Genomic DNA, 25,611 nt, shown 5'->3' with positions numbered 1-25,611 from the left:
TTTTCTTCTCCTGAACATTATGGACCACTGTGGATGTTCCCTTGCTCTTTCATACCAGAAAGAGTCTTTTTCAGAATGTCAAAGTTGCCTGCTGTTCAGTTCACTTTCTGTTCCATTCTGTTCTACGTGTGGTCCATAGATCAAATGTCATGTGGAGCCACAATTGTGCTTGCCATGCTTGCGAATTCCCAACCTGAAACTCCTGACAAATGTTTGCTGGAACTCGTATAGTGATGGCTAGTATTATAGGACTGATGTTCAGTTTTTTTTTTATTAGATGCAGTTGTCAGGGTGGGACCAGGTGGGGCCAGATCCCATGCCCATGGGTGGCCCATATCCATGTCTAGGCAACTTCTGAGACTGCAAGTTTCCACTGCTGCCATTGCCTTTCATTACTGCCTTGCAAAGCAAGGCCCATTGAGATGTTTGCCATTTACAAATGTAGATGCTTCCCACCATCACCCAATAAGTCAGCCAGGACCCAGTGGGAGGCTTATTAGGGGGCATTGGGAAACAAATAGCAGAAACAGACAAAAGCCCTCCTTCACAATGCAACAATGAAGGCAAATTGTCAGTGTTCCCCTGCCCTGGAGGTCTTGTGTCTGTCTGCTGCTGCCTAATTCCTGGGCAACATGGGGGTGTTTGGCCTCTGAACAAATGCACTATCCAAAGCACAGTGCAGCTTGCCCTTGAAGGGCTCTCACAGAGCTTTGGACTTGGGGTGCCCCAAAAGCTGGAGCTGCCACTGAAGTTTAGCCAAGTACTCATTTTTAATTGACCTCAGCTTTTTACTCAATAATATTTAATTAGTTAGCCAAGGTGTTTGGAAGCGCTCTTATGTTTATGGTATTTTATTTTCTGGGAAAGAAATAGCTGGTAATAGATCAACTCTGATAGATTTTTCAAAGATAATTATAATTAATAATAATGGCTTCTCTGATGATATACAAGAGCAAGAACACGTGTTCATTTATTTGTAAATTCATACCCTACTTCCTTAAAAATACTTGATTCTTCTCTCAGTATTAAATACATAAAATATCAAAAGACAACCCTAACACAATTAAAACCAAAGAATAAAAAGCTGGGAACTGTGCAACAGCAAAAATAACTATATGATTTTACTCCTAAATAATGTTATCTTGTGTCTTTTCCCACTTTGGTATACTTCTCCCAGCTGTCCCCATGAGAACCAAATAGAGTTATCCTTTAAGCAGAAGGAACATATGGAGGAAGGCACCACTACAACCAGCTAACTACACCATATGTTATCCTGAGATAAACTTTTCTGTTACATTTAACATCCCAGCTTCATCACAGAACACATTCTTGAAGCTGTGTAGCTTCATCACATAACTCAGTGTAGCTAGGCTCCCCAAGACAAGTTTCCCACCAGACTCAGACTTGCTTATTGCCAACAAGCTGCCTGGGCATTTATCTAGCTCTCTCTCTCTCTCTCGCTCTCTCTCTCTCTCCATATTACAAGCTTGAATTGGTTTAATTGTAGCTCTATGGAGAGAGCTATAGAATTCTAGGAAGCATTTCTTGGCACACTCATCAAACCACAAAGTGCCAATTTCATGTGAGGAATCATGACACTTAAACTGGTATAAAAAACTAAAATATACGTATTTATTGTGTAAAGATATTACCTGCTTTAGGTACATAAATATTTTTGATGTCAGGGTTACTTTCTGATGAAGAAAGTGCAAGCTCTGTGATTGATTCCCTTGGCTTCAGCTCAACAGCTTGCTCTGGAATATTCTGGCTGGGTTGAACGGACTGCAGAATGCTGAAGAAATTGTCTGATAGCCCCCTGTTGTAATGTTTCATTCTTCCACATCCCTTCCTTTTCGTTTTGCATTCTTAATTCCCCTTGATGATAGAGAGAAGGTAACTAAACTACATGTAAGCTGAGTCCCTTGTTTCTTTTTCTTTTAACTGTCCCTGGCTGCATGTTCTTTGTTGATGTCTTGTTCCTGGTACTTGACCGTCTTGTGTGTAAAAGAAAACGCTCCAGCTGGTTTGCCTGATAAGAAGAAAGGAAAATTTACTTGGTTTAATCACTCAACAGAACCTCATGGTAATGTTCCAATGTACTCTGTCCATCCTTATGTGTATGTTTCTGTGTAGTATCTGTGTAGTACATTGGTGCATGTATATGTTTCTTTCACTTGCTTTTGCAGCATTGTGTACTTGTGTTTGAGGTGCCAGCTCCCATTTAAGATCAGCACCTTCTCCCTGATCTTCAGAATTGTGTCTTCAGAGTTGCATCCCATGCAGCAAGGTCAAGTGTGTCTCCAGGACTCTTCATCCAGAGGATTATTTTCCTTAATAATTCTGTTTATTTTTCTTGAACAGCCCTGTGCTAAAGTACTAACACTGGGTTTGTTTTTGCCTGTTTCGTCTACATTAGGATGGGGAATTCCTTATGCCTTAGGTGACTTTTGTTAGCAGATATGTAATATAAAAACATTTGGAGGTGATTGGAGAAAGTATAGCAGCCAGATATACAGTATTCTAGATGTTTAGTTCTCCAAAAAATGAGACATAATACAGTATAGCAGTAAATGTGGGAAGAAGGAGTTTCAGAATAATTTTACTATAAGTTTAAAGTGATAATGCAAGATCAAGGATTGCCACTGTGCAAACTGCATTAAACTTGATAGAATTTATATGTGACACATGCACACACACATGCATGTGTGGGAATGCATACCCCCAGCCTTTTATCTGGACAGCTCCCTGTGAAATCAAACTGGTTTCACAACAGCAGCACTTAATTGGCTGAACCCCATGTCTGTACAATCTGCATCTATCCATACACATGTACCCATGTTGTCAAAAAAGATTAGCATTTTGTTATCCCAGTCCTGTCATCTGCTTCAGTGGCAGTTAATACCACATTTGCTAAAAAGAAAATGGTTTGGCTTCTCTAATCAAAATAATCAAGTTTTTCCACAATCAGTTTTTCTTACTACCATTAAATGAAAACAATGGGGCCTAATAATCAAAATGGAACAAAAACATTCCTGTTCCATTTTGTTTCAATGGAAACTGATAGATAAAAAGGTTTGATGCAAATATCAAAAGGAAGAAAGAAAAGCTTTAGAAAAAAATCAATTTTGAAGGAAAATATGAGTTGTTAGATTTTTTTTTTTAAAGATAACTCTTCCTTCTGGTGTACTGGAAAGCAGTTGTGTGAATCTATCCATAATGGATGGATTCTTATTAAAATAAACCATGTTCAGTGACATATCAGATAAATTTCCAGCCTAATACAAGGGCATGCTTTGAAATCTCATAAAGGTCTGTTAAATTTTGTGGACTGAGAGTCTGCCAAATCATCAAGTTCAACCTTGTTGTGTCACCACTGAACAGTCATAATTGTATTTAATTCATATTGTCTACTGTAGTCAGAGAGCAGGAAAGTGGATAGCATTAGATGAGTTTAAAATTTCAGAAATATGAATTTAGACTGACTCTAGTTTATTGGAGAACACTAAATTCTGCAGTCAACCCTGTGCAAGGCAGTGATGTTACCATGTCCAGCCACTCTGGATGTCCCCAACCAAGTGAGCTGAGAACTGTTTACTCCTGAATAGATTGAAGATGACTATGCATTGTAGGGAAAAAGGAGCTGTGCCTATTAAATTGACCACAGTTGAGACCGGATGAACTTCTGTTTGGGATTATTTGGATCTAAATTATTCTTGTCACAGTGTAAGTTGAACAATAAGTCTGAAACCTTCAGTCTTGAGAACTCTTCTCTCATAAGGAATACTATTGTTCTCCTTGCTTTTACAAGTGTCTCATTCATAACATCCTTGAACAGATGGCCAAAGCTAATAAGATCCTTCACTGAAACCACTAGTGGTCATTCATTCCGTTAGGCTGCAGTTCTGTGCACATCTTCCTGGGAGTAAGCTCCACTGAGTGCAATGAGACTTATTTCTAAATAAACATGCATCGGATTCTGCTATTACTGTAGGAAGGTAGTGTTAAAACATTTGGGACTTCCAGACTCAAATTATCTGCTAGAGCTGAGGGTGTCAAACCTATTATAAGGTTGCAGTACTGGAATGGAGATTAAATGGGGAGAAGTGGTGCCTTGGTATTCAGAAATACAAGTTGCTGACCTAGCATTATCTCTTACCTTCATAATCTTTAATAGCTATTGTTTCATGTTTGAAAACTTATTCCAAGTGACCTGCAGTAGTTTAGCTGTAGGTGCTGTGAAATTTCTGTAGGTAGGTAACTTAACTATGTGTTCTCCAGTTCCTCATTAGATTGTAGGCTACAGTATATTTGTATGCAACCAATACAGAACATAATGATATTGTACTATGTATAATATATTGTGAATAGAGTTGCATTCTAGAACAGCAGCACCCAAAGTCTGCCTGCTGTCTGTCAAAAATGTGGTCTCCGTCCAGACCGCAGCTTTTCGTTCTGCCTCCGTGCGGCTCCTCCACTGAATAGATCTGGCATCCAGGACAAGCTGGGTAGTTGGTCTGTTGCTCGGCATCCCAGAAGCCTGTGCAACAGGATGTCCAGGCAGATGTGACTGCCCAGAGCATCTCAGAGGCCAGATCTACCCAATGGAGGAATCGTACAGAGGCAGAATGAATAAGGCTGCTCACTGGGTGGACAGATCCATCTGAACCCTGGCTCCAGCCCTTGGGCCAGAGTTTGAGCAGCCTTGTTCTAGAAAAATCAATGTGGAACATACATATATACATACTTTCATGTTACTAATTCTGTAAATTTCTAACGGTGTCAAAGAAGTTTGCATTGAAGTGTAGTAGAGTCTGACCATTATTTCTTCTTGGTTTCTTAACTGGATAATTTGAGAATGTTAGAAACATAAACCTAAAATGGGTTACACAATTTTAAGTATTTTAAAAGAAAGAGAGTGAGAAGCAGCCCATAAAAGTGAAGCAATTCACACTTTCTGAAAGCCAGAGTGTACGTTTACTCTGATCTGCATTAAAGTGGGTATATAATGAATTGGTCCACTTTTGCTCCACCATGTGCATAGAATATATTCACCACATGATGAGCTCAACTGAAAAAATTACAAAAACATACCTGGCTTATCACAGGTTGACCAATGGTTTCCCAGTTGATGAGATAGTCAAAGGATGGCTTCATGTTGTGCCCATTGTCAGGTGTACCTTAATTGTGGGTGAAAATGCTTGTGGACATTGTCTGCCATGTCCAAAAGAATTGTAGAACAGAAGCAAAGTACTTTCCTCCTTTCTCCTGTTTCCCTTCTGCCTACCTGTATTAAGGTCAGTTTACTTAATGTGTGAATTGCTTCAGTCACATGTATGATTGTTTCAAAGTATCCAGCTTGCAAGTCAACCCTTATTTACTTCACTTCCACAAAGCTGCCAAGAGAGAGTGGAATGGTGGTATGGTAAATGCAATCTGAGTTGCAGGCTGTGTGCATAGTGAAGCAATCTTGTTCAACCACCTACCAAATAATGCACAGATCCACATCCTCAGTGTTTGGTCATCTGTGTTGTCTGTGCCTTATCCCAAAGCAGTTTTGCATTCCAGAACATGAGGACAGGGTTGAATTGCTGCTCCAGTGCTGCAGTTCTTCACTATGACTTTAGTCAATTGGTTTCAGGTTGTCTTTCAACAATCCTCTTTTGCTTCTTGCACATTTTTTGCTCACATGTGCTTCTTCTTGTTCAGACCATGCTTGTTCTTTTTTAGTCAGGACATTTTTGATGTTACATATGTGCAAAGGCAGCTTCATAAAAAAACAAAACACATTCTAATATTTTGCTGGACCAAAAGAAAAGCAGAAAAGAGAACTTTAATCTCTGTGGGATCTGGAAATAACTGAAGCTGTGGAAGGCCAGGAAAAACAAAAAAGGGGTTCCACAGACAGGGATGGGGAAACTACATAGTTAAGGAACTGTCCTCCAGGCAGCTGAAGGAATCCCACAGGAGCCACAGCAGGAATCAATGAGTATTCTGTTTCCTACTTGTGAAGAACAATCCTGGCTTACTTGTAGGAACAAGTTCCCACATCTCCTTGATCATCAGGTCAACTAGGAGACAGGAAGGAGAATCATTATGAAGGATGTGAAAACTGGGCACAACTGGGACGTGTAGCAGAGAAGTCATTGACATTCTATTAAGCAGAGACGAAGGTCAGGCTGAGACCTCCATGGTGAACCTAAAGAATGGAGACTGTGAAACTACATTTCAGAGGGGAGGAAAAGAAGGCTAATTTAACCCCTTTTCCTCTTAGGGAATCTGAGGCACTAAGGAGGGAGGGCTTTCTCCAAGGAGTGTGACCAAGACGTGCAGGAAGTCTTGTATTTGAACCTCTGGCTCTTTGGTTAATGTGGGCTCCCCTTTTCCTAGGCAACCCAAATAAGGGAACCAAGATGTACAATAATAATAATAATAATAACAGGTATTTATATACCGCCTTTCTTGGTCTTTATTCAAGACTTTATTCAAGGCGGTTTACATAGGCAGGCTTTATTAAATCCCTATTAAATGTACAAAATCAGACAAGACACCCCCCATTCCGCACACGCACACACCCTGTGCCACATAGATTTAAACAGGCAAAAAGGTAGGGGCAAATTAGAGGAATAGAAGAAATATAGAAATATGTTTCATTTTAGTAGCATGGAAGCTTGCAATATTAATCTCATTCTTTCTTACAAAAGTTCTGTAAAGTGTTTATTTAAAATATTTATATCCTTCCTTTTAAACATCATTTACAAAGTGGCCTACAATATGTAAGCAATAAAATATAAGCCATCAATATTAAAATATAGCATATCAAAAGCCAGCAGATTAAGTGACAACGTCAGTTGATTGCATTGTCCAGATGTCCATGAAAAGACCAAGAAAATAACATGACTTTTACTTGGCTTCGAAAGTTAGCCTAGAGGCCAAGTGAATAGCCATGGGGCAGGAGTTCAATCACTGAGGCACCCACTACCAAGAAAATCCTGTCCCTGAAAGCCACCTGCCTCACCTTAAAAGGTAGGGGAGCATCTCTGACAAAAGGTGTTATCCATCAGGCAGGTTAATACAAGAGCAGGAAATCATTCAGATATCTCAGTCCCAGAATGTTCAGGGCTTCACAGATCATTATTATTTCCATATATACAATGGATCTGAAAGTGAAAGTAGAGATGTGCAGAAGGGGCTCCCCTGAGTTTCTGTGCTTGAGCAGAGATTTCTTTTTTTACCCAGATCACACAGATGCTAGAGCTACTATCCATCCACTGAACCTCACTCCCTCTTCATGATTGAGTCATACCTTTTTGAACAATCAGTAACTGCTGATCTATGTATTACAGACTAATTAGCAACCTTCTGCTCTTTTCTTCCCCTTGACTCCTGTAGTGAGCATGCCCACCAGCGAGACAGAATCTGTGAACACGGATAACGTGGCCGGAGGTGATATTGAAGGAGAAAACTGCGGAGCACGACTGGCGTGAGTTCCACTAAATTTCGGCCTCTTCCCTGATACCACTGTGAAGCCTAGCTGGTATAAAGGGATAAACCTTAAAGACTTGTTTCAGGGTTAGCCTTTCCATACTCCTTCCAAGGCAGAATGAGAAAACATTTGGAAAAAGATGTTCCCTCATTACAAAATATCCAAGCTTCCCACAGAAAATGGGTGGATGTTCCTTGTATGTTGTTCGTTTGCATATGGAGTAGGGCCTTCCAAACCTTGGCCCACGGACCAGATCCAGGGTTTGGAGTAACCTTTCTACTGTGTAACTGCAACTTACCATTCTGCTGTGTCGCAGCATGACTTTTACTGAGATTGGGAAACAGAGATGTTGTGGACATTTGCCCAGATGTCGTGTTGCACAGCCTGCTGGGACACCGGGTAACAATCACGACTGCCCAGAGCATCTCTATTCCCCAATCTCAGTAGAAGTCATGAGATTCAGCAGAACGGTAAGCTGTGGTCTGAACAGGGACTACTTTTTTGTTACTTTTTTGTTACACAGCAGTCAGGAGTTTGGTGACCGCTGGTATAAACCATACGTTTCAAATTCCATGGTGGGAGGGATGTCATTTTGACTACACTCAGCTGAGGCACCCTGGGTTAGTATTTGTATAGTGCTTTCTAAGTGTGCAAAGCCCATCACATGTCCTATCTTGATGTTGTCCTTACAACAACCCTATAAGTTTAATATTATTTTCCCCCATATTGCAGATTGGGAACTGAAGTTGAGAGAGGAGGCCTTAGGCCACCTATTGAGTTCATGGCAGAGGCAAGATTAGAACCAAAGAAACCTTAAGATTCAACCTCTTAGCCATTATTTATTTATATATTTATTCAATTTATACCCCACTTTTCTCCCAAATAGGCATCCAAAGCACCACTATGCTATACCCATTCCAGAGCAGGTGAAGGAGACACAGAAATAGAGTTGTTATTGCCACACTTAGCTGAGGCACCCTGGATGCCTTTAACCAAGTGCAGTCAATCAGTCAAGCCCTGTGTTTTCCTTCCCTGTTCAGAGCAGCTGAGGAAGGTATGACAGTAGCATGCAGGTGCTAGATGGTGGCAATCACAATTGTGACTTGGCATGTAAGAGTTCTACCAGTTGTAGAAGGCTGGGGGCAAAACAATCTCTTGAAGAAATTGAGTAAAGAACCTCATTTTCTTATGGGCATTATGGAACACTTGACCACCTCTATGGAAGTGCATGTTTTATGAACTCAGGGCAGTGTTTTTGAAATTGCAACAGCCTCATATTGGTAAATAAACATAGAATTGTATGTGTACTGCTGCAGAAATTTAAGCTTCAGGAAAACAAATGCTGCCCTGAAGGACTGCTGGCATTAAGGCCACCCAAAAGGATTTTGGAAAATAAATTAAGCATGAGTCATTCTGATTTTCCTGTTATGCCTTCAATTCCATTTATCAAAACAAGAACTTGGCCCAGTTCTATCCTGGGTGTAAATTAGCTGAGAAAAATAGAAAATGCATCATGAATGAAGTTGTCTTTGTACAACAAAAGTGATTTGTTCAAAATGCTTCTGAATTTCAGAGCTCAGTCCTATGCGCAACAAGCAAACTATTGCAAATATTTGGGAAGAGATAAAGGTGAATGCAAAAAAATAGAAAATTTAAGGCAGGACCTTAAAGCAGTATCAGTGAAGGCCCTGATCACTGATCTTGCTTTAACATACAGCTGTTAAAAACCATACAGGAGCTGTTTTCAGGCCAGAGCTGGCAAGCTTCTTCTAATAAGATAATTTAATTGCTAGGATACAAAATGGTTCATAAAAATACCTTTTTGTTAAGGACCCAATCCTTTCCAATTTTCCAGTGCTGGTACTGCTGTGCCTATGGGATATTCATTGCTTCTTGTGTTGGGGAGGCAGTCACAGAGGCCTCTTTAAGGTATGGTAACATTTGTTCCCTTACCTTGGGTCTGTATTGCGGCTGCCCCGGTGCTGGAAAGTCAGATAGGATTGGGCCCTTAGTCAGCTGTGTTGTGGATGGCAACACAGATGGCAAGATGGCAAGATTCCTCACTTTATAGAGCTCATGACATTCCTAGTTATGTCTTGAGAGGTCTTAGGATCAATTCACACATTCATTTATATCACTTGGTTTCCTTACACTTGATTACTTTATTTTTAGATGACAGACAGTGGTCCATCTTTGAAGTGAGAGGGTATATTTTGATGCTATAGATTTTGAAGGCCTACTGTTTATTTCCATAGGGTAATTATTCTCAGATCCATAGCATACTCATGTGACATGAATCAGACCTGTGAGAGGCTGATAGTGGTATATTAACGGTAGTGGCTGCCATAACATACAGGCGCTCCCCGACTTACGAAAGAGTTCTGATCTAGACATGGAATTTTGAGTTTTACATAAATTGGAACTGGGCTGTGCAAGAGGAACCATCCACACTAGTCTGTGAAGGCAGAAAACAGCATCCATACAGAACCTTGCTTGCTTTCTTGAGAGGCTAAGGCTCTGTAGCATGCAATTAAGAAACATTGAAATGAATTCTTTTCTATTTCAGGCATCGGATCTCTAAATCTAAGTTTAGGTAAGTAACAGCTGCTTCTCCCTAAATTTTATCCTTTATGTAAGCACTATCAATGTTTTTTGCTGATTATCTGGTGAAGAAGAAATGAATGTTGTTGAGAAGACTATCGTCCACATATGATTCTCCATGATATGACTATAAAATCATGTAGAAATGGGAAGAGGATGGTCATTAGAAGAGACTTATATAAGAGTGGATTGTAGGTTTACCATATGTTTGAAGTGTTCCACGCATTAGGAATAACATACGGTTGTGTTATTGCATCTTACCAATATGAAACATATAGTCTGATTTTTTTATCTGATAACCGTTCCGCCATGGAACCACGTGTTTTTCAAACAGAACAGGTCACAGGGATGCTCTGGGTGGTCATGCCTGTTGCCTAACATCCTGCAAGGCTGTGTCACAGGATGTCCAGGCAGAGCAACTGCCCAGAGCATCCCTATGACCTATTTGAAAGACACAGGGCACCATTACGAAGCAGTAAGTTCTGCTCAGGGGGGAGAGGGCTTTCTCTAAACCCCGGATCCAGCCAACGGCCTGGGGTTTGGAGATCCCTGATCTAGAACATTGTGCCTATCACTGGACAGAGATGTAGAGAGATAGGAATGGCCAAAGTGGAACCACAACTCATTTTTCACACGCATTTTACACAAAAGAACAAACCGAAAAACACCCAAACTCATGGGTTTTATTATCCAGGAGCAAGTGTTGCTTGGAAACTGGTTGCTAAGCAAGCTAAATTCTGAAGAGTAGGAGATGTATAATTAGCTTTAAATACTTAGTGTGGTTAGTAATTACTCTCAGAAATCATTGTGACACTCATGAGAGGCTGCATGCACCAAGAAACTAAATCGTAATATGGCATTATGCTTGTGTGCGATCTCTCTCTCTCTCAGCAAATAGTATCCATAGCTCTGAGTTCAAGGGAGAAATTGCTTGACTCAGCTAACAGGGTTGCTGAAAAAATAATTTTTGGAGAAAGGAGTTTCTTCTTTTGTTGGAATATGGGTAGGTGTTTATTTCCACCTTGACATTCTGAATAAATTATATATCAGACGGATGAGACTGGGCCAACTTTTCCAATGACTTCTGTGGGAAATAACAAAACCTATAGTTATTCAGTAATTGAGAGATTACTGTTTTCATGGAAAAGAGAAAGGAGAAGGGGACATTTGTAGCTGCTGGTAGATGGGATGTAGTCTCCCAGCAATACCTCTGTCCACCCATTCGAGCTTATGAACCTATCCGCAATTACTGAACTCTGCAATTCTAAAACAACACAGATGGAGACCATGGTACTTGGATCAGTGGCCTTGAACTCTCTTGCCTTTTATATGAGAAGAAAGCAAAATGGATAATGAGAAAGAGCTCCTTCTTCCCTTTCTGATATTGCCTTCCCTGCTGGAGTTGTGTCCCAGACCAAAGTTCCTGCTGGTTAAAAAAAAGGGGCAAACGTGCTTGCATGTAGGTATATGTATATGCGTGTGATAGAAAATGTGCATAACTTTAAAAGTAAGTATGCATGCTGTCTAACCTCCAACGGGACCAGAAGTGGTGGAGAGAAGTGGGAATGAACATATATGAGAACAGGATAAAGGAGAGGAATAGAAGAAAACTGAGGGATGGGGAAGCAATGAGAAGTAAGAGGAGGGAAGAAGCAAAAGTATATAGGAAGGCTGAGGAGAAGAGGAGGAGGAACCAGCTGGAAGAGTCAGGGAGGAACTCAGAGTTAGGAGAGAGAAAGAGAAGAGAAGAAGGTGGGGGTGAAGAGGAGCTACTGAGGCTAGAAGGGGAAAAGACTGAGGAGGATTCAGGGGAAAGGAGGAGATCCAGGGGGCTCCTACCTGGCAGAGGGGTGTAGGCAGGCTGCTAGTATAAGCTTAGCCCTCCTGATCAAGGGGATGGATCTGAAGAGAATTGCAGCCTTCACCTTTCCTGAACCTAGGTGGTAAGTCAGCAGGTGGCATGGAACCTCTGATACCTTTGGAGGCCTTACCTTGGGCTATACTTTAGGAAGGGACTCTACTTTGAGGCAAGAAAGAGGAACCCCTGATCAGGGTCCAGAAGATGCTAATCCAGTGGGAAGGGGGAGGTGCCCTTCCTGCTTTTTCTGTTAAACATTCCTTTGTTGAATAAAAAGCTCAAGTGCAATCAGACAACTGAATTCAACTGTTCATGTCATTCCAAAGCCTCCTGGAGACAGAGCCCATTCCCTTGGGATGACAGGCTCACGTAGGGATATTGTGGATGGGAAAATGTTGCTGAACCATAGGACTGCTTTAAATCTCTCAACTGATACAAAATTATGTAGAGAAAAGGCGATAGCTCCACCATAAAACTACATGCGTTGTATGCAGTAGGTTGCAGTATAGCTGTAAAAAAATGCCTGGGCTCTGGAGAACTACTGCCATTCTGTATTGACAGAGAATACTAACATATCTCCAGTCAATTCAAATTCATTCTTCAAAGCCATATCACAGGAATTTGTAAACTAGTTGTTGGGCCTAGATAGCAATCTTAGGGCCCAATCCTATCCAATTTTCCAGTGTTGGTGCTGCTGTGCCTATGGGGTATGCACTACTTCCTGTGTTGGGGAGGCAGAGGCCTCATCAAGGTATAGGAACATTTGTTCCTTTACTTGGGGCTGCATTGTGGCTGCCCCAGTGCTGGAAAGTTGTATAGGATTGGGCCCTTAGTCACAAGGATGTCAATTTTTTTCCCATCCACTGTTTTTCTCTTCCTCTGTTTTCAAGCCGCTACTGGCGCAGGTGGAATCGTTTCTGCAGAAGGAAATGTCGAGCAGCTGTCAAATCCAATGTGTTCTACTGGCTTGTAATCTTCCTTGTGTTTCTCAACACCCTCACTATTGCCTCTGAACATTACAATCAGCCAGACTGGCTCACTGAAGTCCAAGGTAAGCAGAGGTAGAAAGTTCTTTTTTATTTAGCCTGTAATTCAACCTTGGAGTTAATTCTATTATCTCAGAGTTAATTCTATTAAAATAAATTGGACTTACTTCAGACTAGATATATGTAGGGTTGCGATGTTAATGCTTTAATTTTTTACTTTTATTCTTAAGAGTATACATAACTTCATAGTAAAACTAAAATTGCCAGTATGAGCATACATAGATTGAACTGAATTGAGTGTACATAAAGAAAATAATTTAAATACTTATAAAGCTTGAAAATTTCTTATTTACCTTTTATATTAATTGTAATGCAAAGAGTTCAGCCAAAATATTTCCAAAGAGATGCACATTATAAGTCAAAGAGGTGCATGTGGCTCCCAAGCCACAATCTGGCCACCCCTGCTATAGCCCATCCCCTGCAGCTTGCCTAACCCTAGTCTTCTGTTGTTATTGTCATTGTTATAGTCCTTCTGTTGTGCTGGTCTTTCAGTGACACTATAATGATCATTATTTGTCTTTTTCTTTTTTATGAGACACTGCCAATAAAGTACTGCTGGCTCTTTTTACGGCTGAAATGCTGTTGAAGATGTACAGCCTGGGTCTTCAGGCCTACTTTGTATCTCTCTTCAACCGCTTTGACTGTTTCATCGTTTGTGGTGGAATCCTGGAGACTATCTTGGTAGAAACCAAGATCATGTCACCACTGGGTATCTCAGTGCTGAGATGTGTCCGACTACTAAGAATATTTAAAATCACAAGGTACTTCTTTCCTTCTTTTGATGTGCCATGGAATTCATCAGGAGAGTTGCCCATTCCTATGTGGAAAATATTGAATGCATCTATGTCCTAGGCAAATATCATCTTCTGATAGCCTTCTGCTTATGCCTTCCATGAGTTTAGTAGATAATTGCATAGACAATTTATTTCAATAGTACTAAAACTTTTCCGGCCAGTGGCTCCCTTGACCCCCGTGTCTGTTGGCCATGACCCCCCATCATGTTCCTGAGGGCTGGAAGTGACATCATTAAACAGGAAGTAGCCAGAAATAGTAACTATATTAAATATATTAAATATAATATCTTTATTATAATATAATATTAAATATGTATTAACTGTATTAATATTAATTATATTAATCATATCATTAATTAAATGCAGATCTTAAAAATATATTATTAATACACAGCAATATACATGCTTTATAAATGATCAGCTGCTGATCACTGTTGGAGACAGCATGCTGGAATAGGTAGATGTTGTCTGGTCCAGGAAGACTCATTTTTTTAAACTTTGTAAGCATACCAATAGAATTGTTTTATCAAATGAACTTTGTGAACAACCAGTCTGACCAACATTACACACACACACAACCCTGTGGACCCCAATCCAAGTAGTCATTTCTCCCATTCTCCTTGGATAGGAGTGTTATATAGTGGGTCCATGTGAAATAAGGAAGGTATAGAGATGACAGCTCAATATGTTTATTCCATCTTCAGAACAGGACCTGGCACTGAATCTGACACAAGGCAAACACCCCTGGCTTTTATACCCTTTAGCTCCACCCAGACTTCCCATGATTGGTGCAGTTGAAACGTTAACTAGAAGGCCAATCGGAAGGTAGGATTTCGATCCATCACCTGATTGGCCAGCAATAAGTCTGGGCCAATCAGTTATGCAGGATTTCGATCCTGCATAACTTCCATACATAACAGGATTGAACCCTTTATTAATTTAATGAAATTAAATTTTTCTAGCAGCTGGTGGGGAAAACAAAAATAGACCCTGAAAATATATCAGAGCTGATAAGGGTTTGGTTAGGAAGCTGATATATCTCCTATACTAGGAGATGCACAGCTCAAGCCTACGCATGTCTACTCAGAAGTAAGTCCCATTAGAGTCAATGGGGCTTACTCCCAGGAAAGTGTGGATAGGATTGGGCTGGCAATCACTGTATCAATGGCTGATAAGTATTCCCTTCAAATAGCAAGATTCATCACTTTAAAATTACAGCCTTTCCTCTTCAGTTAAACAACAAGATTAATAAATCACTTTAAAAACAGTACCCTTTTTCTGCTCCTGGCCACATAAAGTGTGTGCTTGTTTCTCCCCTCCCCCTTTACCACCTGCATGGAAGCAACTTTAAGAGTCCTGATGACTGGTAAAATAGGAAGCATTTTATTTGGGTAGGGGGAGGAAAGGGGGAAGGTTTGGAGATTGAATGGGGGGAGTGGAAGAGGGAGGGGGTTGAAAAGAGAGATTTCACTTTGATGAGAAGAGATCCCAGGCTGGGAACTAGGAACCAACCAGACAAGGGTCAGTGAGGATTAAGGACTGCAGACAGAGAAATGCTCGGAAGAGGGCGGGGCAGCAGCAGCCAATCTTGCAGCTGAGCAACTCCGTTTCTTCTTCCTTAAAAAAATGACGGGCAGAAGATGGGCTTGTATTCTGGCCGGGCTTGTGACTGTATTGCTGCAAGAGGACATCCCGTGTCTCCCCTTTGAGTTCCTGGCGCCGCCCTAAAGAGCCGCGCCTCACAGTTTGAATAACACTGATTTATTTCATCAAAATGAAGAATAATTTACTGCTCAATTGCATGATATAGTGCAGGGGTGCCCAAACTCCAGCCCAGGGGCTGTTTGCGGCCCTTGGGGACCCCCAATCAGACCCACAGGGAGCCCACAGTCTCCAATGAGCCTCTGGCTCTCCAAAGACTTGCTGGAGACGGTTTTTTTTGTTGTTTTTTTTAAAAGAACTTGAACCAAAAAGATGAACTTTGAGAACTTACACAGCAAACATAAATAAACCAATGACCTAATCCTATCCAACTTTCCACTGCCAATGCAACAGTGCCAATGGGGCACCTTTCCTCCTGCAGTGGGGGGGAGGGCAGCAGTCTCAGAGGCCTCCTCAAGGTAAAGGAATATTTGTTCCCTTATCCCAGGGATGCATTGCAGCTGCACTGCGACTGGAAAGTTGGGATTGGGCCCTAAATATACTTTAGTATTTGTACTGTGCATTCTGTAGTATTCATAAGGCTATCTGCTAGATCTCCAGCCTTTCTCATTGTTTCCCAGGAAACAAAAAAAGGGTGGACTTTTTATGCTCTCATTTCAGTGGGATCAGGAGAGGCTGATGCTGGGAAGTATAGCAGCTGTCATTAGTAAACTGGGCATTGCTTTCTAATCCTGAAGATGGTTGTATAATTTCTAATTGGGGTACTATGGACTGTGTTGGAAACCCCTAAAGGACCTGATAAAGTCACTTGGGCCTTCTATTTGACAGGTCTGTTTTGGGAATTATCACAACAGTCTTAGCACATACTATTAATGGTTAAAAGTTTTAAAACCAAAACTTATCCTTCTCACATTCTCTCTTCTGACCATCACTGCAGAAGTATGTGCTGTGCTGGGGTTGGGGGGAGGAGGAAAACAGTTTTAAAGACCACACCTCCTGCAAGAACCATAGTGGGGGGTCAGGTGAAGAGGTCTCAGGTGACTGGACATTGGCGGCATTGCATCCAAATTCTAGCACCTCTCTGTTCTTGTTGGTTCTTCCTGAGCCATTCTGTGGAGTGTGGTATTCTGGCTTGCTTTAAACAGTTAGGAGTGTTGTAATGAGGTTGGCTAGAATGTAACTTACTGAAGCAGAACCTGTACTAGTTGCATATTGATAAGAAGTGTAATTTTGGCCTGCGTATATGTGTGTGGCAGGGGGGTTAATTGTCCAGGCGTGTAAGGTCTGGGGGAACACTTGTGTGTTTTATGTGTGTGGCCGTAAAAATACTCATTAACTGCTATAGGTACCATTGTCATAGGGAAGTACATGGATGATGAATTTCTCCTCAGGCTCTTTGGAAAAGGAATGTTTATAGGCTGCAATGGCCTGCTTGAAGGTAATGCAACAGAGTAATGCCTGCTCTGTGACATTAAGGAAGGCAGAGCAAGTGCAGACTGTTGAGGAAAAATGGGGGGGGGGTGAGATTACAGTTGGTTACAGTTGGAGGGGAGAAGGGGGAGAAACCAGAGAAAAATCTGAGGAAAAGAAAAGAAGGACATATATAGATAAAATCTTCAAAAAAAGAAGGAAGTATGAAAACAGACATTGTAGAACTAACAACCCAATCCCATGGGTTGAAGCTGCCAGCAACACATGTTCCACTGGTGACAGCTGCTGAAAAGCAGCTGTAAAGCACCCTAGCAGTGCACTGAGTAGCGGGCTGCAGGGGTGATGGTGGAAGGTTAGAGCTTTTCTGGATAGGTCACTGCAGTGCCATCTGCCTGCCAAGGAAAGTAAGATGGCAAGGGGGGGTGGAACGGGGTGGGGCAGGGCAAAACTGGGTAGAGTGAGGGAGGAAAGGGGTGGGGAGGTTGTGTTAGGTGTTTGATCTGGTGGCAATGGCAGTCACTGGATCCTATCTCCTCTGGTAGCAGCCTCCCTGCCCCCTTTGTCTCCTTGCACTTACACTAGCAAAATTGCTAGCACAAGTCCATGAAGACCCGTTGTAGAGCAGGAGGCTTACCATCCTTTCCCCTTTAAATCCCTTTTCCCCTCTAAAGCCTCACCATCCACGCTTCCCCCGATGGACACAGCCTCTCCGTTTTTTGGCATGGCTGCACCATCAAAGGGGGGGGGAAGAGGATAGGATTGGGCTGTAATAAACTGAAGAAAATTTTGAATACAATACAAGGGACTAACTGCTGTTCAGTTAGTGACAGACAATTCATTCCATGGTAACCAAGTGTTGGGAGTTGGGCCATTTGCATGTGTATTTTGTTTTTCATTTTTATAATAAATTCATTGGCTGTTTCCTCTTGCACTGTTCTTAAATATCTTCTGAAGACTTTTTTGCAAGGAGTTTTAGTTATTTTTTCCTTGGGTCAGTGAAAGTTTTTTTGTTTCTAGATTGCTGGTTTTATGCTAGTTCTTTTAGTATCCTGTGTATTTTGGTATTTAGTGTTTTGTAATATATTTTAAGTATTATTGGCCACTTTGTGCCTTTCTAAAAAGGAAAACAGTGCATAAAAATGAATCAATGTTAACTATTTTTAATCTCTAAGATTAAAATGTAGTTCATATTCATGAGGCTCGAGGGTGATTGCCAAAATACCTCTCTCTCCTCTTCCATAGTTGAGAACTATGTGCTTTCTGTGCTCTGGGAGAGAGAAAATTTAACCCTCTGACTCTTGGCTCCCCAGGTACTGGAACTCTTTGAGTAATCTGGTGGCTTCACTTCTCAACTCAGTGCGCTCCATTGCCTCCCTGCTGCTGCTCCTCTTCCTCTTCATCATCATCTTCTCCCTCCTAGGAATGCAGCTCTTTGGGGGCAAATTTAATTTCGATGAGATGCAAACCAGGAGAAGCACATTTGACAATTTTCCTCAGTCACTACTCACTGTGTTTCAGGTATGGCTTTATAAGTATTTTGGTTTCGTTGAAGATTCAATGACAGAGAAACATGGTTAATAACTCTTATGCCAGCCAAAGGCAGTCCCAAGAATAATCCAAAAGTCTTAATTAAAATTCTTTAAAAGTTGGCTGAAATTTTTTTTAAAAACAATTCTTCTGAGTAAAGACGTTCAATGGAAAAGGTTCAGCTGTGAGAAAACCCTGCTCTGTACCCTAACTGATTAGACTTGTTTTTCAAATGCTGCTTTTAGCAGGGCTTCCCATGGAGATTTTAAGGGAGGAGAGTTACTCCGGGGATATGTATACTGGGATATGTAGCATTGTTGAGGCCAGCTCAAATACGCAGAAGAAGCCTGTAATACAATCCTAAAGAACTGTATTATGTCTGTATTACCACTCCTGCTCTGAGAAGCATGTATTAACACACACATATGAGTCCCTAAAACAAGTGTGTTAAAGGACATTCAAGGTTCAAGCATTAGTCATGGTGCAACCACCTCCCAACCTTGAACTAGAAAAAAAAGGAATCAGATCCTAAAAACAATTTACACGAATGTACAGTTTATTGAGGGGATTAATTAAGTAGGGAGTTGGGGGACATGTAAAGCAACACATAACTGTAGGCATATAAACTTGTAAGCCATGTGAACTGGAAGCATGTAAAACAATAACTTCAGTTGACCAAGAAACTGGAGTCACTCAGGAATACTAGAGAAAGGGGGATTGGCATCAGCTGGAGATGACATTTGAAAGAAGCCATTTGAAAAAAGACTATACAGCATATAAACTGTGTGCTATACACTATACAGCATATAATGCTGAATGTCGCAAGAGCATGTGAGGTTTCTTGGAGAGAGAAGGCTCATGGGAGAGCGGGAGGGATAGAGGAAAATCCTAAGCAGAAATGGGGAAAGGAGTAAGGATATCAGGTCAACAGCACTGTGTGTTAACTATGATAGAGATGGCAGTAAGGAGAAGGAATATGAGGCAGTTGAGGCTCAATTAGCCAAACTTGATGCCACAGTGGGGAAGTACAGGTGTGCCCCTGTATCCACGAATTCAGTAAATGTGGTTTCAGTTATCTGCGAATACCATGGATACCGGGGAAGCATTTGTAAAAGATACAGCAATCTTGCTTTACCTTAGTGCAGTGAAACCGCTGTATTTCCAAGGCTGCAGGCTGCCACCTGCAGCCTCTTCCTGGTCACTCTGAGGCTCTTTCATTTCTCCAATATAGTTCCAGAATGCAGCGCATCCAAGAAGAGAAGGCATCATATTGCATTCTGGGACTAATAGGATAAATGCAGGAGCCTCAGAGCAACCAGGAAGAGGCTGCAGGTGGCTCGGGGAAGGCTGCCTGCAGCCCTGGAAACGATAAAGGAACATTATCGCAGTGAAGTGGTTTCCAATCTCTATTTTAGTTGATCAGAGGGTTGGGGAGCACTGAAGAGGTTTCTACAGGGTTCCCCACATCCCCTGGAGGCTGGTGCTGCCTAAGGTGAGTTGCAGAAAACCCCCTTTTGTCCTGGCAGTGGCGCAGTCCTAGAGATCATGTCACTGCTGCAGCCCCACCTCCACAAAGACTTAACATGGTTCCCTCCTTCTGCAGAGGACTTTGGGAACCACTGGTATACATGTTTCTTCTGACATAAGTTCCAGTGAATTCAATAGGATTCATTCTCAAGAAAGTGCACATAGAATTTGCAACCTTGGTTTATTTTCATAGGTGATGCCTAAATTACTCTTTGAATGCTTCACATCTCTCTGGGATTATCACCAATACCCGCATTATGAATAGTCACACCGCAGCATTTTTCTGTTCCTAGGTCTCCTCTCCTCTCCTCTCCTCTCCCTCTCTCTCTCTCTTTCTCCTTTTAGATTGCCCCCAGGAGGGGAACCTAGATGCTTAATTTGTAGTAATGGTGCTGTAAATGCACCTGTTCCAGACTGCATTCATTCACAGGTGGCTGGAAGAACATATCTAGGGTTGAATACTGAATCCCTCTTTCAGCTGTATCCTCAATCAAATTTAAAATGAGATCCTAGTGTGTTATTTCTTTGCCGCAAAGTGTCACTAGAGAAAGTATGTTCTTAATTTCACTTGTGAATACAGTCTTAGGTGGCTGGGAGGGTTCTTTTCATGACAGAGCAGGATGATGGGGCATTTGGTGGGCCACTGTGAGATACAGGAAGCTGGACTAGATGAGCCTTTGGCCTGATCCAGCAGGGCTCTTCTTATGTTCTTATATTCTTATTATGTTTCTTTCTTGTATCAGGGTTTTGTTTTGCTTTGTTGCATGTTTTGTGGGTTCTGTCTAACACTGTGTCCTCCTGTTGGTGGGAATGCGTCATTTAGATCCTGACTGGAGAGGACTGGAATTCAGTGATGTATGATGGGATCATGGCTTATGGCGGCCCCTCTTTTCCAGGAATGTTGGTCTGTATTTACTTCATCATCCTCTTTATCTGTGGAAACTGTATCCTTTGCTGCTGTCTTTGTTTTTTTTCAGTGAGCTGGACTATGGTGTTAGGAGAATACCAACTGCTAAGATTCTGCCATTCCTATAACAAAACCTGTTGCTATCTAGGAGCAAAAATCTGAGAGACCTAATGAAGTTCTGTTCCTTTAAATACTTCTAAACAATGCAAGGTTTTAGTCATAGAATAAAACAGAACCAGCCTATCAGGAGAGTTTTCATTGTGTCAGCTTATTTCAAGCTGACACAATGATTCTTATTTCAAGCTGACACATTACACAATGATAATTTCTTATCATTTTGTCCTACTTTGTCTAAAAACAAACATAAGCAGTTTCTTGTTATTTGTAATACTCTTACAAGAAAGTTGCTCTTCTTCAGTTGCTTATCCCCCATGCTGCTTTCCTTACAAATAGAAATAAGATGTGCATAATCTAATTCTCCACAATGTAATTTGAGATCCCAGATTTTAGACATGATGGCTATGTTGAACTTCCATGTTCAGAGGCAGTGTGTCACACTGAATCAGGGTTGGCACCAGAGGCCCAGGGGAGGGAGAGAGGAGACCAAACAACCCATTTTTGGAGCTTTTTTCCATGCATGTGCTCACCTTCCTCCATTCATCTGGGGCTGATCTTCATCCTAATCAGGTGGTAAGGGCAATTCCTCCCACTCCAACCCTTTCTGGTCTCCCAAGAAACAGCCCTGTCAACTGAAAACATGTCAGCCCAATTGGCCTTCAGGAAAAGGAGGCAGGAGGAAGTAGCTCCTTTTCTTTTCTGTGGCCTGTAGTTCTCCTGGGAGAACTTCTTTGCCTGCCACTGTACTTGCAGCAACCTAAGATTTCACTTTTAAAATCTTGAGTCACTCACACAGTGACTATCCAGAGTCATAGCACAACCTGTGATTTTTAAAAATTGTATCTGGCACATGCTTAAGTAGTCCTGAGCTCTGATGCTGCCACTGCACTTAATACTAATTTCTGGAAGGCAGGGAAGGACTGCTTGCGGGCTTTCCTAGAGACATCTTGTTGACCATTATGAGGAATGGGATGCTAGATAGATCACTGGTCTGACTCTGATCTTGCAAGACTCTTCTGTTCATATCTTCCAGTCTTAATAAATGTAGTGTTGCTCTGATTTAAAAATATATGAACATATGAAGCAGCTTTATTAAATCAGGTCATATATTTATCCAATAGATTTTTATCCTGCTTTTCTATGAGCACATATACAAAATGATGAAAAAAGGATAATGAAACAAAATATAAAGCTGTGCTGTTGGGGCACCTACAAGAAACTTTAGGGAACTGTTGATGTTAATGGCCTTCCCAGCCCTTTGGCTTTCCTGCCACAGGGGTTCGTAGCAAGCCCATGCAGAAATAGCCTTGCTCCAAAGAAGTGTGGCCCATTAATAGAGGTGTCTTTTTCTGGTGAAGAAGATAGGATTATAGCCTCTTACTGAACACTATGGGCTTACTTCTAAGTAAAGTAAATAACAACTTCTTCAAATACCTCTACCCATGAATTACTACTAGTAGCACCTCCCCAAGCTCCCAGGCAGGGGTCATTTCCAGCTTTGACACCTTGGAACTGAATTTGGGATGTTATAGATACATATGCTCTACCACTAAGTATTGGACCCTCCTGTGTTTGGTTATCAGAACACAACAAGAATGTGTGGTTATTCTTACACGTGGTGACGTGAAACCTGTTCCATTCACATTTTTATTATCATCATCATTATTAGTAACAATAACAACCATAACAACATTCTTCGCATTCATGTAGTGTTTTTAAGGGTTATAGCTTTACATCAGCATTTTTCAACTGGTGGTACTAATTGTATTGGCAACCTTCAGTCTCGAAAGACTATGGTATCGCGCTCTGAAAGGTGGTTCTGGCACAGCGTCTAGTGTGGCTGAAAAGGCCAATCCAGGAGTGACAATCCCTTCCACACCGGGAGCAAGTGCAGTCTGTCCCTGGTCTGTCTCCCTGGCTATGGGCCTTCCTTCTTTGCCTCTTAGCCTCAGACTGTTGGCAAAGTGTCTCTTCAAACTGGGAAAGGCCATGCTGCACAGCCTGCCTCCAAGCGGGCCGCTCAGAGGCCAGGGTTTCCCACTTGTTGAGGTCCATCCCTAAGGCCTTCAGATCCCTCTTGCAGATGTCCTTGTATCGCAGCTGTGGTCTACCTGTAGGGCGCTTTCCTTGCACGAGTTCTCCATAGAGGAGATCCTTTGGGATCCGGCCATCATCCATTCTCACGACATGACCAAGCCAACGCAGGCGTCTCTGTTTCAGCAGTGAATACATGCTAGGGATTCCAGCACGTTCCAGGACTGTGTTGTTTGGAACTTTGTCCTGCCAGGTGATGCCGAGGATGCGTCGGAGGCAGCGCATGTGGAAAGCGCTCAGTTTCCTCTCCTGTTGTGAGCGAAGAGTCCATGACTCGCTGAGTCGCTTGCGTCCTGAGTACACTTCTGTACTGCAGCGAGTCATGGTGGTACTAATACCATTGGTAGTACCTGAAGTGGAGTCCAGTGGTACTCGCAGAATCCCCACTGCCTGGTAGCAAGACCAGCAATGCAACTCAACAAGCAGCAATAGGAGGCTCAACTCGGCAGGCAGAGCTTCAGCATGTGCTTTTTGCGTGCTTGAAAAAGCCCTCCTATCTGCCCCAAGCCTCTTACTAGTGTTTGTTGTGTTGCATATGGCCTCCCAATTCAGAAGTAACTGGTGATTTCATCATTCCCAATAACTTCTGTTGGTACTTCCAATAAGTGAATCATGCAAAGATGGGGGACAAATGTTGAGAAATACTGTTTTACATACATATCTGAGTAAACCATTCCCTGTAAGGCAGGGAATAGTCATTAGTGTTTAAGGACCCAATCCTATGCAGTGCACACTGGCTCACCACCAGCACGCAATTTCGCAAATATGCCGTAAGGCATGTTTTTGGTCCTCAGCACCGGTGGAGCACCGGTGCTATCTCAGGGCTGGCTGGCACTGGGCTAGCGCCATTGGAGCAGCGGTGCTCCACTGCTCGGCAATTGCATGGATCACCGGGCAGTGGAGAGGTAGGTGGCGATGTGAGGAGAGGCAGGGAGGCGAAGGGGGGGCAGGGAGGAGGCATGAGGGAGGTGGGATCGGTGGAGCAAAGCTGATCCTGAGCCTCCCTGTCAGGCTGCCCACCTGACACGGAGGCTCTTAACTCTACGCTGACCTTTGGGTTGCTGTAGAATCGAGTAGTCCTATTGTGGGGCAACTTGCCTTACCAGGGGAGACGGGGGATGAAAGTCCCCTTCTCCTGAGGAGCCTTCAGTGCTGCCCGCTGAGCGTGCAGGATGCAGGGCAGCTCAGGTTTGGAATGTAAGAAAGTAGTTTAAGATATGCATGACTTCTTGTGATGCACATGGATTTCTCTTGTTTCACTTCACCTCTAATACATTTAACCTCTGGCTCTGAGGCAAACCAAAATTCTCAATGGCAGATAAACCCACATAATAAAGCAAACCTTTCTCAGGGCTGTGGATACTCATTATTGTAAAAATCATGTCTTAAAATAGTCAAGATTTAGCACTTCTTGTAATCATGAATGTATGTACATAGTAAACATATGTATGACAAAGGCTTGCACGAATACTGGTATAGGTCTACTCTAATCCATTATGGTCCCTTTGACCTGCATAACAAATGCATACACTGCGATTCTTTCTTTGCTCTCACTTTCCTTTTGATCTCACCCGTTACATCAGAACCTTTCAGTCACCTTGTAGTTTCAACCCAGCTGCTTTGACCTTTCCTCATAATTTAGATCCCTCAGACTTGGTATCTGATGTCACTGTGGCCTCACTTTTAAATGAGTGATATGAAATGGCTTATCTGAAGGTCACAGAGGGAGGGAGGGCAATCAGCTTGTCAGGTTAGAAAAGCCTGTATTTCATTTCTGTTCACTTGCCCTCATAAACAGTGACAATGTAAGAAAACAACCTGCTTTGCTGGATCTGTAATGCCATATTTGTGGTCCATAATCCCAGTATAATGTGACTGTGTATTTATTAGCAAATATTTAAACTGGCAGTCACTTTAGCATGCTGTAACTTAAACAGAGGGCAACACATGAGAAATGCAATAGAGTAGGTGTTGGCTTTAAGCAAATTTGCAAGAACATTGTGCCTAAAATGATAAAAGGGAAGGAACATGGAAAAAGTAGCAGAAGGAAGAGGGATAGGGCTAAAATGTTTACACCGTTCACTTCTTGCAAATAACCAGGACTGCTTTTATTCCTCATCCTTCAGTTACTGATATGTGACCAGGGAGACCAGATACAATGGAGGACAGAGTGCCTATACCTTTAACCACTGTCTAGAAGAGGGCATTTTGTCAGGTGCAGCTCAACATAGAAGGATGAGCTGCACCTGTCACAATCCCCTCTTTTATACATTGGTTAAAGATATAGGCACTTGGTTCTCCATTGCTTCTGGTCACCATGGGGGTGACAGTTTTGACCTGGGGACACTCAGGTTGCAATCCTATGCATACTTAATTGGGAGTAAGCCCCATTGATTATAATGTGACTTACTTCTGAGTAGACATGCATAGGATTGGAGTGTTCCATTATGCTGGATGTTCATAGTGCATAGGAGTGTTCCATAATGCTGGACTCAGAATAGTATATAATACTGATACTAATATGAATCCTCAATTTGTATGACCTATGTTTATATAATAAACCT

The 25,611-nt window shown here is 42.0% G+C and overlaps 1 protein-coding gene across 18 annotated transcripts in view; it reads left to right on the top strand.

Moving 5' to 3' along the window:
• The window catches only part of CACNA1C (calcium voltage-gated channel subunit alpha1 C), a 605,715-nt gene that overhangs the window by 468,054 nt on the left and 112,050 nt on the right, over positions 1 to 25,611 (top strand). For all 18 annotated transcript variants that reach the window (XM_066634593.1, XM_066634583.1, XM_066634587.1 and 15 more), the window contains exons 10-15: positions 7,390 to 7,480; positions 10,050 to 10,076; positions 12,833 to 12,993; positions 13,524 to 13,749; positions 18,186 to 18,393; positions 20,753 to 20,873. In XM_066634593.1, coding sequence (XP_066490690.1) covers positions 7,390 to 7,480; positions 10,050 to 10,076; positions 12,833 to 12,993; positions 13,524 to 13,749; positions 18,186 to 18,393; positions 20,753 to 20,873 — 834 coding nt within the window. The remainder of the gene's footprint in view (positions 1 to 7,389; positions 7,481 to 10,049; positions 10,077 to 12,832; positions 12,994 to 13,523; positions 13,750 to 18,185; positions 18,394 to 20,752; positions 20,874 to 25,611) is intronic.

Source organism: Tiliqua scincoides, chromosome 7 (assembly GCF_035046505.1).
Source record: "Tiliqua scincoides isolate rTilSci1 chromosome 7, rTilSci1.hap2, whole genome shotgun sequence".
NCBI lineage: Eukaryota > Metazoa > Chordata > Lepidosauria > Squamata > Scincidae > Tiliqua > Tiliqua scincoides.
The sequence above is the reverse complement of the archived record's forward strand: the minus strand, read 5'-3'. Positions and strand labels throughout refer to the sequence as shown.